The sequence below is a fragment of the Pelodiscus sinensis genome, chromosome 1 (assembly GCF_049634645.1).
Source record: "Pelodiscus sinensis isolate JC-2024 chromosome 1, ASM4963464v1, whole genome shotgun sequence".
Classification (NCBI taxonomy): Eukaryota; Metazoa; Chordata; order Testudines; family Trionychidae; genus Pelodiscus; species Pelodiscus sinensis.
This window is the reverse complement of record NC_134711.1, coordinates 179,514,371-179,531,529: the sequence shown is the minus strand read 5'-3', so window position 1 is coordinate 179,531,529 and position 17,159 is coordinate 179,514,371. Positions and strand designations below refer to the sequence as shown.

The window sequence follows — 17,159 nt, the reverse complement described above, 5'->3', positions numbered from 1 at the left end:
TGACTTAGTCTACTGATAAAAGGCCTACTAGTACTAACATAGAACTTTTGATTTACTTTAGCTTTCACACTGAAACTTATATTTGCAAAAGCACTTTTTTTGCAATTATAACTATCTACACAAGCATTATCCTGGGACATAGTTATCCCAGGAAACTTTTAAGTATAGACAAGGGCTAAGTATCATTATCATATCTGAACACTAATATCATTTGCTCCTCATTCAGGTGTTTGGACAGATTTTACCACACATGATTTTACCAAACTCCATTATTAATCCCATTGATCTCAGTTCTGCTGGGGTATGTCTACACAGCAAAGTTATTTCGAAATAACAGCCCTTATTTCAAAATAACTTTCCAAGCGTCTACACAGCCAAACCGCTATTTCAGAATAAAATTGAAATAAATTCCAAATAGCTATTTCAAAATAAGCTCTGTGTAGACACTTATTTCGAAATAGGGGGCCTCCAGCCTTCCCAGGGTGCCCTGGTGGCCACTCCAGCCACAACAAAGAACACTCCTCTCTGTCCCCCCCCCCCCCCAGAGCCCTTAAAGGGGTAGACTCTGGCCACAGTGCCTGTGCCAGCTCCAAGCCTGCCAGCCCAGAGCCAGCAGTCACTGCCCCCGACCCAATGGCCCCAAACATGAGCCAGCAAGCCACTGTCAGCCAGCCCTCCACCACTCTCCAGGAGCAGTCTGCCAGCTCCCAGGAGACTGCCAGGATCCAGAGAAGGCGGGCACCTTCCTGGTCCAAGATGGAGATCATGGGCCTTATTCAGGTTTGGGGGGGATGCCCCCAACGTCCATGATCTCCGCACTAGATGGAGGAACGCGGCCATCTATGGGAGGATAGCTGCCAGCCTGGCCACCAAAGGCCACATGTGAACTCAGGAGCAGGTTTACATGAAAAACAAGTTGGTCCGGCGAGACTCTCACAACTGAGCCCTGAGCTTACCCTCTCCCTTCTTCTCCTTGCTTCCCCCTTCCAGCTCCCTCTCCCCAGGTTTCCCCCTCCTCTCTCCCACTCTCTCTTTTCCCCTCTCCCACCTCCTTCCCCAGTCTCACCAGAATTTCATCCCTCCCCCCAGTTTTGTTAAATAAAGAGAGTTTGTGTTCATGAAAATACGTGTATTTTATCTGACATCAGGAAGGGGGGTTAGGGAGGGGTAAGTAGAATGATGTGAGGGAGGAATGAGGCACAAGCCCCCAGTGGGGCGGATCAGGGAGGCTCTTAGTGCTCCTCAGGGTGGAAGCTCTCCCACAGGGCCTCTTGGATACTGACAGCCCCCAAATGGACCTCCTGGATGGCAGCCTGCAGAAAGAGCATCCAGGCTTGCAGCAAAGCACCAGAGTGCCCAGGGGAAGCTTTGGCTCCATGTTGCAGAGTGCTGTGGTGTCCCGAGTGAGGACAACAAGACCACGCAGAGACAAAATGTTTTGCTGTCCCTCATCGAGGTAGACAAGCAAGCAGGGAAACCTGAGAACTGGCTGTCCAGGGGGTTCCCTTTAAGCACAGACCTCAGATAGCCTCAGGCAGCAATCCCACACAGTAAGTCCTGTCCTGGTGCCCTGCCGGAAATGCATTTTGTGTGTAGATGCATTATTTCAAAATAAGCTATTTCGAATTAACACTGTAGTGTAGACATAACCCTGATGTTGTAAAGTATTAACTCTGCATAAAGAGTTCAGATTCTGGCCCACCGTATTTATGTTGTTGCAATTATAGATCAATTGCTGTTTCTAGAGAGGTGGGTGGTTCTTTGCTTTGAGATTGGGGGAGAGTTTTTAGGGGGCAGGGACTGGCCTTTATTCTTTTAACAGTGGTTTGGCTCACCTTCCACTGGTACACTTTCATAATGAAAAAATAGTAAATTTGTATTAATCTCAAGAGCTTGAGTGAATGAGTGTGGTAGAGCAGATTTGTACATTTGGAATGTTACTGTTGAACAATTAATGTGGGAGACCCTCTTTGCATATACAAACGGAAAAAAACCACTAAAATTGTAGCCAGAAGTCTGGGGTTGTTTGATTTCAGGTGCTGTTTTGCCCTCCTAGGACATAGTTTAAGCACAAGGTTCTGATATTGCAGTCCCGGGCAAGGTCACAATGATTAATCCACTTACTGGTTAAAATGGAAGCATTCACAGTTCTGCAGTTGTTTATAATAAATGGAGCTCTCATTATGCCTTTGCTTTTTGTTTGGTCTTATTTTTGGTAGTGTCATAAGAAAACTCTTTGTAAATGAAAGAATATCTCACTAACATCTTTCCAGAATTGTAAATTTTTTTAATGCACCTATTGTTCCAAAAGTGCCTAAATTGCTTCCAGCAAGAACTGGATGAACTCGAAAACTGGAAGAACTCTTCACATATTCTAATGTTGCAACATTCTCTTATGTTACAAATAAGGGCCTCCTATGTATCACATTTCTGTGCTTGAGTTTAAGTAGAATACCGACCCCTGCTGGTGAACACTAAGGATTAGATCAGCAGATATTTAAGCACTTAATTACAACTTTAAACACCTAAATCTAAAATGCAAACCTTCAGAACTCCTACACAACTGCTGCCTAAACTTGTAGGTGCATAAAGTCATTAGGCGACTCTGTTTGCACCGATAAAGGTGCATCCTCACCAACAGAAAGGCAATCTAATTCCTGACACCACTGAGCTGTTCACCACATAAACCCTGCAGGATTCTCAGACTAGGCAATTCCCTGCCTATCTCAGGTGCAGAGCCTGCTCTCTCAGATATTCCTGAAGGCTGACTACAGGATTGGGCCCCCTACAGAACATGGAAGAGTTGTCCCTGAACTTATTATGACCCAGTAGTCCAGTTGTTAGAGCATGAGAGAGTGAGATTTAAATCTGCCCTCTGAGTAATTCAGATCAGGTACCTGAAGCTAAGGTCTTTCGCATCTTGGGAGAGTGCTTTTTTAATGTTTTCTAAAATACTTTACATATGCACTGGGCCAGAGAGAATGACTCTGTAGTCTAATGGTGAGGCCACAGTCCTGGGAAACCCTGATTCCAGTCCCTGCTGTAATAACCATAAAGATATGTTATGATAAAATGGCATAGCTTCAACAGGAGAGATGGAGAGACCCACCCCAGAAGAGCCCATTGTCTGGTAGTTTGAGGCACACTTGGAATTCAGGAAGCCTTCTTTCAAGACAGGTAGAGTTGGGACTTGCATCTGCATCCCCCACACTGCCTGAGCAAGCCTGCTAAGTGCCAGGCTATCAGCCAGTGAAGGGGCCACCACCACTGAGTTTTGTGAGAAAGAGCTTAGGTGCCTGCTGTCAAGAGAGGGTTTGTGACTGATTCCTGAGGGGAGTCAGGCATTTAACTCTCTTTGAGGACATCAGCCTAATTGAGGGCATAGCCTATGTGTCTTCTGAGTGTGATGGTCTCTGTGAGTCTCATTCACAGGCACCTGAGACGCCTCGTTCATTGTATAAAGAGCCTGGGTGCCTCAGTAGGGGCTGAGGATTCCCCTGACCACAAAACACTGAGCTTAAGCCCCCTTTGTGGCTCGAGAGAGGTCCCTGGATCTTTAGACTCCTAAATACATAGAATTTTCAGACGAGTTGGGTTCTTGCAGTTTTCATTGATCCCAGCTGTAGCAGCTGGACACTTAATATTTTGACATGCTTTCTAATTATTTGTGTTGACATTTGTGTATGAAAACCAGTGTGTTATAAACCTTATTATCAACCATCGGGTTTTTGTAAATTTTTTTATTCTCTGCATTGTAATATATCCTAGTGTAGCTTACCTGTTATTGATCAAACTATCAAATTATATTGGATAAAATATATATTACAGAATCCACAAGATTACTATCTAGAGTCCTGGTTTGAAAGTAAAATGATGCACAAATATTCAATAAACTGTGTTTTCTGTGTACAGAAGTTGTAACTATCATACATTGTGCATGCTTCACTCACTGCACAGACTAACAAGAGTCTAAGGTGTATCAGAAGAGGCCATTTCAGTCCTTGATATCTGGAGCTCTTCATGTATACCTAAAAGAAGAATTTTGACCCAAGCTGCAACAGGGCTTCCTTCATCCAAATAGTTTGGAACTACATTCTGATTAATCACTGTGAGGAAGAGATAAGTGGGGTGAACTGAGCACCTATGACTGTTTTGTTTTATTTTAATCATTGTGCAAATATACATGCTGGCTGCCCCCAAAAATTCAGAAAGAACGACCACATTGAATTTGCTTCTTATTGTTCACAATAGATTCTCCTAATCTGTGAGCCTAGAACTGGACAAACACACAGTTTTGTGCATTAGGAAAATGTTGTAACCCCAAATATAGCAAATACAAAGAACAATGCAAATGGAACCATGCCAGGCAAGCACCTTGGGATGCCTTTGGAATTACTATGGGAAACTTTAACTTTTCCTAAGAGAAAAGAATAGTGAAACCTTCAGGGCGGGGGAAGGGGGAGGACTGCATAATATGAAGAAGGAGAAGGAAAAAGTAATCTGCACAATATTTGAAAGTCATGTATGTATGCCCTAGAATGGGACAATTTAACATATAGTAAATTGAGAGAACAACCTAGCTTATTGTACTGGGTGAATTTGAGTTAATTGTTTCATTTTGTGTCTTGGCTCTTCATAAATAAACTTAAAAAACAACAAATAATCTGGTAGCATTTAAAGACTAACAAAACATGCAGATGGTATCATGAGCTTTCGTGGGCACAGCCCACTTCTTCAGATGACCAGAGTATTGGATGTCCAGAACTAAAATAAATAGGGGAGAAGAGGGGGAGGAAAGAAGGAAAAAAATGGGAGAGGGGGAAACAAGAAGAGGTAGTGGGTATAAAAACATCAAGGGGAAAGCTATAAGTAGACTATTTGTTTTTCCTGTTATATTCCAGCTCAGCTTTCCCCTTGATATTTTTATACCCACTGCCTCTTCTTGTTTTTCCCCCTTCCATTTTTTCCTTCTCTCCCTCCCCCCACCGTCCCCTTTCCCTTCTCCCCTGTTTATTTTAGTTCTGGACATCTAATACTGTGGTCATCTGAAGAAGTGGGCTGTGCCCACGAAAGCTCATGATACCATCTACATGTTAGTCTTTAATGTGCTACCAGACCATTTGTTGTTTTTTAAGTTTATCCTGTACAGACTAACTTGGCTACCCTTGGAAGCTTTTGGATCTTCTTGTTTGTTTTGATACAATGATGGGTTGATTTATGTGATATTTCCAGTCATCAGTATGCATTTTTTTAAAAATTAGGAACAACTGACGAGAAAAGGATTTCCTTTTTTAAACTGCCTTTGGCTGAAACTGACTGCATATTTCCTCTTACATTGCAGAGGCACAGCAATAGCAGGAATCGTGTTTGGCATTGTGTTTATAATGGGGGTGATTGCCGGCATCACCATCTGTGTCTGCATGTGTATGAAGAACAACCGGGGAACTCGAGTAGGGGTCATCAGAACGACGCACATCAACACCATCAGCACCTATCCAGGTGAGGATGCTAAGTTACTCTTTCATAACATAGCCAAAGAATTCCATAGGAAATGTTCATTGTAGAGCTATATTTTTTAATCATTATGATTTCACAGCAGTGACGATTTTAGGGGGGTTTCACAGAGTCAATTTTACCTACAGAAATCATGATCCCTCCACTAATGCTGCAAACCTGAGTGGTACTGCTGTAGCCCTGACCCCCACATTTCAACACCAAGAACAGGGTACCAAGCCCATCTCCCTGGGGCATGATCCACTGCTGCATGGTGAATGTTAGGTGGGTCGCTCTCCAGCATCTGCTTCCCCACTCTAAGGCCTCCCATTTAGATCAGGATTAGAGGTGTTGGAGTTGCAGGTGATCGGTGCTCCTCCCCCCTTGTTTACAGTAAGAATTTAGTTAAGTGCAGCTATCAGGTTGGTTTGACAATATTTGTTCTTGATAAATACACACTGGCTTTTTCTTATCACCTTCTCTTCCAGATGTTTGTCAATAGATTTCTTAATTATTTTCTCCATTATCTGTCCTGGTACAGAAATTAAGCTGGCTGGGTTGTCTTTATTCTCTTTTTATAGATGGGTACTATATTTGCCCTTTTCCAGTCTTCTTGGAATCTCTCCCATCTTCCATGGCTTTTCAAAGATAATTACTAATAGCTCTGATATCTCCTCAGTCAGCTTCTCAAGTATTCTAGGATATATTTCGTTATAGCAGTTGTATTTTTGTATTAATTGTGTGACCTGGGCTAATGTTATAAAGTTGCCTATAACTAGTGAAGTGTGTCTTATTTTATGGTCTAATTTTGTCAACTTTATTGGAATTACCTGCAAAGGGTTTTGTGTGTTTTCTATATATATATAAATCAGTCATGATGCATTACAGAAATTCCCCCTTGCCTTACAAATGGTATTCCATACCATTTTGGGGTTCTGCAGCACAAGTAATACCACTTCAGCTTAAACTGTATTTGCCAGACAACCTCCCCATTTCACTATATGGTTAGTATTTGTGCATGTATCCATATTGCAGTCTCCCATTGCATTGTATCCATTTTCCCACTCACATCTGTACTTTTCAGCTGCACAAAACGGCTATAATCAGCCTCATTATAGCAATGTTGCTTTGCACGACATAGAGAGTTGGGTAACAAAGAGCATGCTAGGACTCATTAGAATTCTCAATTACATAAGAACAGTTACACTGGGTCAGACCAAAGGTCCATCTAGCCCAGTATCCTGTCTACCCACAGTGGCCAATGCCAGATGCCCCAGAGGGAGTGAACAGAACAGGTAATCATCAAGTGATCCTTCTCTTGTCATCCATTTCCAGTCTCTGATAAACAAAGGCTAAAGATACCATTCCTACCGATACTGACTAATAGCTATTGAGGGACCTAACCTCCATGAATTTATCTAGTTCTTATTTGAACCCTGTTAAAGACCTGGTCTTCTCAACATCCTCTGGCAAGGAGTTCCACAGGTTGACTGCGTGCTGGGTGAAGAAAAAAATTACAAATTGCTAAAGAGCAATGCTGGTATCTAATAGTCACCCCAGTTCACAAAAACAAAATGGAGGCTCTATACTTTACCACCACAAGGCTTTTCTCAGTAAGAGGCATTAATTATTAGTTTTCTATTTTCCTTATCCCTGTTATGAACATCCTTTCTGGGGAGGGTTTTATGTTTCAGCAAGAGCAGTGTTTAGGAAATGAAGTAGGCTCTGAGAAAATATTTCTTCCCTTTCCTTCCCCACCCCTCAGATTGTAGTGGCAATGTTTCCTTCTGCCTCCACTTCAGCTCTGAGTAAATTTGGAGGAAGTGCCATTATTTCTCCTTTGCAGTAGAATCTGATTTTCCCCTATAGTGCACACATCCGGGTTCACATCCACTCACGCTCGTCAGTCTGTCCGACCTCTTTTCAGTGTAGTGTCAAGCTGGGACATCTCTATGAGGAGATGTGGTGCTGTGAAGAACCACATGCTGGGGCATAGACTGTGTCTTTCTGCGTATTTGCATGGCACAATGGAGCCTTGACACCAGCTGGGGTTTTCAGATGCTACCATGATGTAAATAAATAGTAAGAGCTGCAGATGTATGCTTTCTGGGATAGACCCTATTCTATAAAATTGACAGCAGGTAGAGCTGGTTTGAAGGGACAAAATAGTGAATAATTTTAATAGAATTTTCAAAAACCTCCAGCCAGCAAATCTCTTTGTTAGATAGTAGCATTATCACATGTAAGCCCAAAGCCTAAAGTTCTTCCCAGTTTTCACTTGGTCTTATTCAGGTAAAATCCTGCCGAGAAACACTCAAAAGAAGACTTCAGGCTTTGTCCCACAGTTTGTAGAGCTAACTGGATACTTTCATCACCTAAATCATATTGATGGGGATAAATTATACTTTTCAAACTAATTGTTCTTCTTGTTCACTTTCAGTGGCTCCTCCACCATATAACTATGAATATGAGATGGAATACCCAGCAGACCTACCTCCGCCTTATACTCCAACTCCACAGACTTCAGTGCAATATCCACCACCTCCTCCGTACCCTGGATATTCAGGGAAATAATGAACTGGCTTTAGAGAGATATAGAGTTCCTATTGAATCAGCCAGCACATTATGGATGAAAATTGTTGGCTCAGGAGCAAAGAGGATGGGGCCTACATCAGCATATACTGCCTGGAGCTAGTGTCAGGGAGGACAGTTGCAGTGGCTCAAGATGACTTCTAAAGGATGAAGAAAACTGTAGTCCATCCCTGATCACTGTAGTTCACAAATACATTAGAGCACAATAAATGAAACAGCTACTTGAACTTACAACCTAGCTAATAGTGGCTAGCATCCTCCAAAATTCTGCTGGCCTTCTTTAGCAACTTGTTACAGGGAAGTGGAATATTATTTTTCCATTTAGAGGGATTTATGATAAAAACAGTTAATAGGCTTCCTCTTCAGAGCATGAGACTGTAGTTGAGCTCTATGCTGGGAGGAAATTTCCAACAATTGTTTACAAACCTAGATGTATATTTCTTTGAAGTGGTGCAGATAAGGAAGAACAAGGAAGACAGAAGCTACTTCCATTCCAGAAAAGGAATACCATATGATTTGGTATGTATAGCAGTATATGGAATCTGATAGGTTTATTGCAAATAAGAATTTCACTTAAGTCATTCAGTAGCTGATAGTAACTGCTGTCACTAGTTTTGACCAAAACTCAGGCTATTTTAAGTGCCTACTTTTAGGAAGATTAAGTCTGGTTTATAACCTATAATCTAAGCATACAGAACATTTTTGTATGTAGATTTCACTATAACGTATAGACATATTTTCTATAGATTTAAATACTGTATAGAACTTTTTAGATCACTAAATAATACTTTAATTTTGAAAGTAAATATAGATTCAGCAAAATCCTGACATAATTTAGGAGGAAAAATAGATTTTTCCTACAATTTGATTGCCAATTAAACTATATGAAGATCCTCTTCATATAGTTACAGCTACAGTAATAATTTTTCATTGAACATTTGTTCTGACAAGCTAATAGTCAACCTAAAGAAAGATGCATAGAGAGAGACTGTAAACATTGCTATCAATAGGGAACATAGGGGAATGGTTATTTAAAAGTGATTGAGTTCCATAGATTGAAAGGGAGAAGATCTGAGTTGGATTTTCCATCCTGTTTAACAACTACACACATAAATTAGGGGTGGATACAACTGTGTTCTAATCGCCTCTCTTTCAGAATTGCTTTGAAGGCATTGTTGGTGAATGTCCATCATTAGAAAGTTGTTGGAATAAAAACACACGCATTAATTTTGTAATTTGAACTTACTATTGTGCAAAAATTACAGCTGTTGTGGATTTTTTATGGCTCCCTTCATTATTAGTATGCTCTACAACCTATGCAAAAGGTATCAGAGGAAACATGATGTAACATATCAGAAAATCATGGTGACCAGAAAGCTGTGGAAACAGCCTTTTTTATGCATATAAACTCCAACGTAACCATGATTCTTAAGGCTCAGAATGTATTTATTCAAAAACTAGCACATAGTTTTCATGCATACCAATATATTGCAACTAAAAAGAAAGATGATTCATCCAGGACCTGATCCAAAATCTACTAAAGTCAATAGACTTGCCATTGTTGGGCTTGAATTAAGCCCCAAATGAGGAAAGTGATTAGGCCCTGATTCAGTTAGGTTCTTAGCACTGGTGTAGCATTAAGTACATGAATGAGTGCATAGACTTTAGTGGGAGTGCTCACATTAGGGATGTAAGAGAGTATGGGTATGTCTACACTACCACCCTAGTTTGAACTATGGTGGTTAATGTAGTCAATCGAAGTTGCAAATGAAGCCCGGGATTTGAATATCCCGGGCTTCATTTGCATCTTGCCGGGCGCCACCATTTTTAAATCCCCGGTAGTTTGGACTCTGTGCCCACGGCTACATGCGGCACCGAATAGGTAGTTCAAATTAGGCTTTCTAATTCGAACTACCATTACTCCTCGTGGAGTACCGTGGAACGAGGTGTAATGGTAGTTCGAATTAGAAAGCCTAATTTGAACTACCTACTCCGTGCCGCATGTAGCCGCGGGCACGGAGTCTGAACTAACGGGGATTTAAAAATGGCGGCGCCCGGCAAGATGCAAATGAAGCCCGGGATATTCAAATCCCGGGCTTCATTTGCAACTTCGATTGACTACATTAACCACCCTAGTTCGAACTTGGGTGGTAGTGTAGACATACCCTAGTTGATTAGTCGACAACCTGATAAGCTACTTGCATTTCCCCCTCCCCCATATCAGAGGCAGCAAGGGGGGGAACAGGAGACGGTGCTGGAGTGAGCCAGCTTAAAAGTTGGCACTGTCTCCTAGTAAGCCGGGCAGGCAGGCAGCCCAGTTTAGTCCCTGCTCACGCTAGGTCGTGGACCAAACCCCGCTGTTGCTTTATTTAAAATGCAGTAGGAGCCGGGGGCAGGCTGCATGGCTCCTACTGCCTTTTAAATTGCAGCACCCCAGCAGGTTTTGGTCTCGGCACGAGCCATGACTGAGTGGGACTGCCTTCCCCTATCAAGTAGTCAATACAAATTCTATTGACTACTCGATTGCTAAAATAATCTAAATTTAACAGCCCCAACTCACATGCTTACAGGTATTCAGAAGCTGATAAGTACCTTGCTAAATCAAGACCTTAGTAACTATCTTTGCTTGTATTTTGTAGTAGCATTTTTCCCTTCCAGCTTGGGCAGTTTTACCCTCCTGAAAAGTCCATACTGAGCCACTGTGTAGAGCATTACATATTTATACTTTTTAACCTATTCAGAGGAAATTGGACTATCCCGCAGAACATGGCTGTAGCAAGATTCTTAGAGCCTTTGACAAAAAATGGAGGATTGACTATTGTTCATTTTGGTGCAGTGCAAAGAACACTAATCCAAAATTATCTGATTTTTTTAAAGTTAATGTAGGTCTGGAGTAATAAAGGTATGCCATATTATCCATTAATATGGCTGCTCACAAGTAAGGGGATAAAATATATTTGACAGTAGGATTCCTGATTATAATATTTTGGCATCCCCTACTCATGACCATCTGTTAGGATGATGGCATATCTGTCAATATACCAGTCTGAGCTAGTGGTCAGCATGCATATCAGAGCTAGCGTCATATTCTCTGCATGAAGTCCCCCTTCTTCCATAGCAATGCTATATGAGTAACCCAGGCTTTTTTTACAGCTGAGCACACCTTTTTATACCAAAGTAATTACCAATGGGAGAGGAAGGTATGAATGAAATGTGAACTTTTCCTTCTCTCGTTTCAGGATTTTCTGTTTTATAACAATATGCATGCATACACAAATACATCTCAGAGCAATTTTGCAGTTCCATTTTTATTTGATGAGCTCATGTTACAACTGTAGCTGTAACCAGTGCTTACAGTTTCCTAAATAAAAAAAGGAAATATAAATGTCTCCTGGATCATAAATCTTCCCTCATCATGAAGATCTCTCTCAGAGCTTAGTCATAACAAGTTATAAAGCACATCTCTGACGGGAAAAAGCATGTCGAGTAATTAGCGAGAAACCATTGGTTTCTCTGCAGTTTAAGCTGTAGTTTTGAGATTGCATGTCTATGTTGTAAATATGGTCACAGTGGATAAGGTGCTTATGCCTTGGTCTACACTAGGGAATTATTTCAAAATAACTCTCCATTTTTCGAAATAACAAGTGGAGCATCCACATTACCAAGCCTGTTATTTCAAAATAAGAGGCTGGGTATTTTGAAATAAATAACTCCTGCTTTCCATGAGGAATAATGCTTATTTTGAAATTATTATTTCAAAATAGCGTGAGTGTGGACACTCAGCTGCTGCTATTTCAAAATAATTGGCCTCCAGAGGCCTCTCACAGCTGCATTTGTGGCTGCTCTGGCCACGCACATGACATCTTCAATGTTCCCTTTCTCCTGCAGAGCTTAAAGCAGCAGGCAGCAGAGGAAAAGGGCTTGCGGCATGTGTGGACTTTTCACAGCCCAGTGGTACACAGCTCCCATCCCAGGAGCCATGTCCAATCCCAGCACTCCCTCTGACCCTTCCATGGCTGCCTGCGCTCCCACAGCACCCTCAGCTGCCAATAGCCAGGGACAAAAGAGGGCACCAGCCTAGATTGGTGTAGAGATCCTGGACCACATCAAAGTCTGGGCAAGGAGACCAACTTCCAGGATCTCCGCACCAGAGGAGGAATGCCAATGTCATGCATTGGCCCTCAACCAGGTCTGCATGAAAATAAAAGAGCTCTGGCAGATCTACAAGGCCAAAGAGCAGTGAGGATGTTCTGGGACAGCTCAGAACACTCACAGCTGATGCTATTACAAGCAGCTCAATGCCATCCTGGAAGGCGGGGCAGTCACACACACCCCACATCATCATCGAGTACAGCAAGGGCACACCTGGCATCAGCCTCCACAAGAGGGGAATTGTGGAAGATCATGACGAGGAGAAGGAGCAGGCCAACGAGGCCACCATGACCACCAGCCAGGACCTGCTCCTCACCCTGGAGCCAGCCCCCCTCCCAGGATGTCTCCCAGGCCTCGGACAGTCCTGGCGAAGGCACTTCAGGTGAGTTCCATCACTTTCCCTATACACAGCTGGTGGCAGGCGACAGCTTGCGAGGAGCTGCACATGCCTCACTTGGCCTTCTCAGCCTGGGGGTTACACAACAGCCTATGCAAGTGGGCGCACATAGAACACAGGTCCAGAGCACTCGGCTCTATGATGCTTTCACACAGGAGCCCCTCGCTCCTTCTCACAAGGTTCCTGAAGAGGCTTGTTTTACTCCAGCCTCCATGGTGGGACACCTTCCCATGACAAACCACCGCTAAGGAGGCTGGGGTCATGGAACCAGACAGCAGTGCTGCATGTGGCACAGGCTCATGCCCGCCCTCAGGCAGCCTCTGCTCCCGGTCAAGCATGGCAATGTGGAGGAAGAGGACCCTGATCCCCTGCATGGGAACCTGCCAGAAGGGAGAAAGAGGACCCCAGTAGCACTCTCCGACAAGCAGCATCCGCCGCTCACACACCTCTTCCCCAATACCTTCCTCTTCCAGCAAACAGTGAAGGAAGTTCTCTTTCTGTAGAATGTCGCCAGTGTCAGATCTGGTGTATGTGGGACACAGAAAACAGCCGAGTTGCCCCATCCCCCCCTCCCACATGCAAACTCCTGGCCTAATCAACATTGTCCCATGCCTGCTTGTCCCCGGGACAAGGGGACAAGGGTGTAGTGAAGCTCCCTTGGGACATCCATGCCTCTTCAGGAAAGTCCCCACTGCCTAGGCAACATATGGCCTTGCTTGAAACACGTTGCCATCATCTGAACCAAGATGTTTGGTGTCGGCGCAGAGGTTAAGACTGGGCTGCATACGCAGTGTCTCCTGGGATGACTGCCCTTGTAACTTTCCTTCACAGCGGGCCCAGCTGTGAGTGTGCCGTATCTACCACCTCCCAAACCATCTTCCCGACTCCGCGGGATCCGCCAGAGGAAGCAAACCCAGGAAGACCTGCTGCGGGACCTGATGGCCTGATTCCAGTCCCTCATCTGGGGGCTCGACAAGGAGTGCCAGGAGCCGACTGCTGACCAGCAGGAGCACTGGGCTGACTGGGAGCAGTGGAAGGCTTCTGCTATCAACTGGAGCACCAGCAAGAAGCTATGTGCACCTCTCTCACCTATGTAATAGAGCGCATGGCTGAGTGCATGGAGAAGGCCACCAGCCACATCCCTGTCCCCTCCCCACCCAACTCCCTGGCCCTGATCTCCCCCCGCCCCCCTTTGGCTTCCTCTCCTATCCTCTCCTCCCTCCCGGGACTGCCAGGCCCCAGAACACATGACGTTGGGACCACTCAGGCAGCTGAAACTTTCCAAGCAGCCAAGGCAGGCACCAGTCCCAGCCCCATCCCTGAGCTCCCCTCCTCCCACCCCCAGGTTCTTTCCCCAATTTCTCTCCTGTTGTATATTCCCCCAACACACAGAGTAACAGAGTTGTTTTTTTCCAAAAAAAAGTGGCTTCTTTATTTGCTCTGCAGGGGAGGGGAGATGTGGGAAGGGAGGGCAGCGGAAGGGAGAGGTTGGGGAACAAAGGCCTTGTGAAGGGACCCCTTGTGAAGAGGCCTGGGGGAAGAGTCCCACGGGTGGCCTTGGCTGAAACTCTCCCTCAATGCCTCAGCTTGTAAGCCCTGGCCCTGGCCAGCTGTTCAGCTTCAGCCCCCAGGAAAGTCTCCCCCTTGCTATCATAGAGGTTGTGGAGCACACAGCAGGCTACCACCACATAGGGGATGTTGCGCTCACTCAGGTTCAGGCAGGTGAAGAGACTCCTGAACCTCCCCTTTAGGTAGCCAAAGGCACCCTCCACAACCACTACAGCACCTGCTCAGCCTGGCATTGAAATGTTCCTTGGTGGGGTACAGGCTGCCTGTGTAGGGCTTCAGCAGCCAGGGGAGCAAGGGTTAGGCTGCATCACCCAGGATACAGATCGGCATGTCCATGACCCCAACCCTGATGATGCGGTCAGTGGAAAAAGTGGAACAGACAGGAGTTCCGGAAGATGCAGGCATAGTGCACGTTTCCCGACCAGCTGACATACATGACCGTGAACCATCCCTTGTAGTGCTCCAGGGCCTGCAGCACCGTAGAGAAGTACCCCTTCCTGTTGATATAGTTTAAGGCATGGTGGTTGGGGGCCAGAATAGGGATATGAGTGTTGTCTATGGCCCCGAGCAGTTGAGGAAGCCCATAGCAGCAAAGCCATCCATGATGATGTGGACATTCCTCAGAGTGATGGCCCTTCACAGCAAGATGTTATTAATGGCCTTCACTACCTGCAGGAGCACAGCTCTGGCCATGGATCGAACTGGTTCTGGACCGAGTGGTAGCTGTCTGGTGTGGTGAGCTTCCAGAGCGCTATGGCGATACACTTCTGCACGGGGATGGCAGGTCACATGCGGGTTGGGCAGGGGTGAGCCACTTGCAGAGCTCCAGGAAGGTGGCCTTCCACATGCAGAAGTTCTGTGAGCCTGGCACTGCTTTGCAGCAGCTCCGGCTTCATGGTGTCCATGCTGTGGTGTCTGCAAGAGTTTGGTGTCCCACAAGGGGGCAGGCAGTGGAGGAGTGATGTGTGAATGCGGCCACAGAGAGGAGCCCCTATAAGCATGTGTCTCATCTAGCCTCAGCAAGCAGCCACAGGAAGTACTTTTCCTGGTGCCCTCCCTAGAGTGCTTCCAGGGGCTTTAAATCTGATGTAGGCTCCAATGAGTGTGGACGCAGTATTTCAAAATAATTCTGAGTTAATTCAATACTGCCTTGCAGTGTGGACGCATAAGTTATTTTGAAATAATTGCCTACTATAGACATACCCTAAGAAGCAATTTAGTTAAGGAGTCAGTCTTAGCAATTCATTTTAGCATCTCATAGAAATGAATAGATTCTTTTCGTATGCTGGAACCCCAGCCAGAGAGAGCTTTGGGATGCCTACTTCTACATTGGGCCATATTAGAGGATGATTCAGTGTCTCATAACTAATTTACATTATGGATGATTGCAGAATGAAGCATAGGACTGCACCCTTCCTGCAAGTCAGCTGGAATTTTATCAATTAAGGAGGAACAAAACTGGAAGCCAAATTTTCAATAATGCCACAATGAAAAAATGATAATGCTCCATAAATCAAATAAGTCGATAGAAACAGTGTTCAACTACAGCAATTTTTTTATTGGGATGGTTCTAGTGGCCATGTATTAGGATAATTAGAATAATAAGAATATCATTTTACATTTCTATGGCATCTTCCATCCTAAAAGATCCCTGAATGTTTTACTAACTAATGCTTTATATTTCTAACCACCACTGAAATGTATAAAATAATCGAATGAAATAGGATGGGTATTTAAGAGCACGGAGTAATAGTACATGACAACTTGGGGCAGGAATTTTAAAAAATGCAGTAGTCCCTTGAAACTGTACAAGGAATTAAGGAAATGGAATGTATCCAAATAGGAATTTGCCCTGGAAATTAGGGTCTACAACAAATACCGAGAAGAGAAATATATCTGGACTCTTTAATGACAGCAATTGGTCACTATTATTACATTGCTTTTATTTATTGATGTATGTATTTGTGTTGCAGTACTGCCTAGAAGCCTCAACCAAGATCAGAGCCCTAGTTTGATGCACAAACATACTATCAAATGTCATATGCTTTTAAGACTTTGCAGTGTATGTATAAAAGGTAAAAAACATTAAAAGTATTATAATTATTGTATTATTATTTTACAAACTAGCCAATTAGCCCATCATAAGACAGTATTTTCAGGTCTCTCCTCCACGTCGGTCTTTTCTCCTGACCCTCTGGTCTCTTGCTCCATGTCTCTTCCTCTCTCTCCCCCCCTCCAATTGCCTCTCCCTCTCAGTTCTCCTCCTCCTTCTGCCTCTCTCTCCATCGCTCTCTTTCTTTTCTCCCCCTCCTGCCTCCATCAGGGATGCACGCTCGTCTAGGCCCCACCCCATGTGCATGTACATCACCGCCCCACCCCCCTTCTCCTCCTGCTGTGGCACTTGGCTGACTTCTGCACTGCTCAGCCAGGCCGCCACGCGGGAGCAAGCAACACAAACGGCCTCTCTCTCTCTTCTCCTTCTACTGCCTCACCCTCTCTCTCTCTCAGCTCTCATCTGACTCCTGCCTCTCTCTCCGTCTCTCTCTCTTTCTCTTCACCCCCTCCCGCCTCTCACTCTCTGTTTCTCTTCTCCTCCTCCTGCTGTGTCTCTCTCACTCTCTCTCTCGCTGTCCTCCACCTCCTCCGTTCTCCTCTCTGTCTCCTCTGCGTCCTCTGTGTCTATTCCACTTTCCTCCTTTTGAATCCGGCACCCTTTCCTCACGTCAGAGAGGCACGCTCATCCAGCCCCGCCCTCTGGCTGTTCCCTCTGGGTGGCGCTGTTGCCTCCAGCCGTGGATCTCGGCTGACTTCTGCACCGCTCAGCTGGACAACCGCACGGGAGCAAGCGGCGCAAGCGGCCGTTTGAGAAGCGTGGACCCCAAATGGCCACTTGCGCTGCTTGCTCTTGTGTGGCAGCCCAGCTGAGCAGAGCAGAAGTAGCCATGTGCCACAACAG

At 44.7% G+C, this 17,159-nt stretch overlaps 1 protein-coding gene across 4 annotated transcripts in view; it reads left to right on the top strand.

The window, feature by feature from the left end:
- CYYR1 (cysteine and tyrosine rich 1) overlaps positions 1-16,944 on the top strand; it is a 112,066-nt gene extending 95,122 nt beyond the window's left edge. For 2 of the 4 annotated variants that reach the window (XM_075910275.1, XM_075910268.1), the window contains exons 3-4: positions 5,342-5,499; positions 7,934-9,837. In XM_075910275.1, the coding sequence (XP_075766390.1) occupies positions 5,342-5,499; positions 7,934-8,067 (292 nt within the window). In that variant the 3' untranslated portion in view covers positions 8,068-9,837. Of the gene's footprint in view, positions 1-5,341; positions 5,500-7,933; positions 9,838-11,973; positions 12,679-13,465 lie in introns of those variants that run through there. The other 2 variants (XR_012897858.1, XR_012897863.1) reach the window with 2 other exon arrangements.
- Positions 16,945-17,159: the final 215 nt, after the last annotated feature.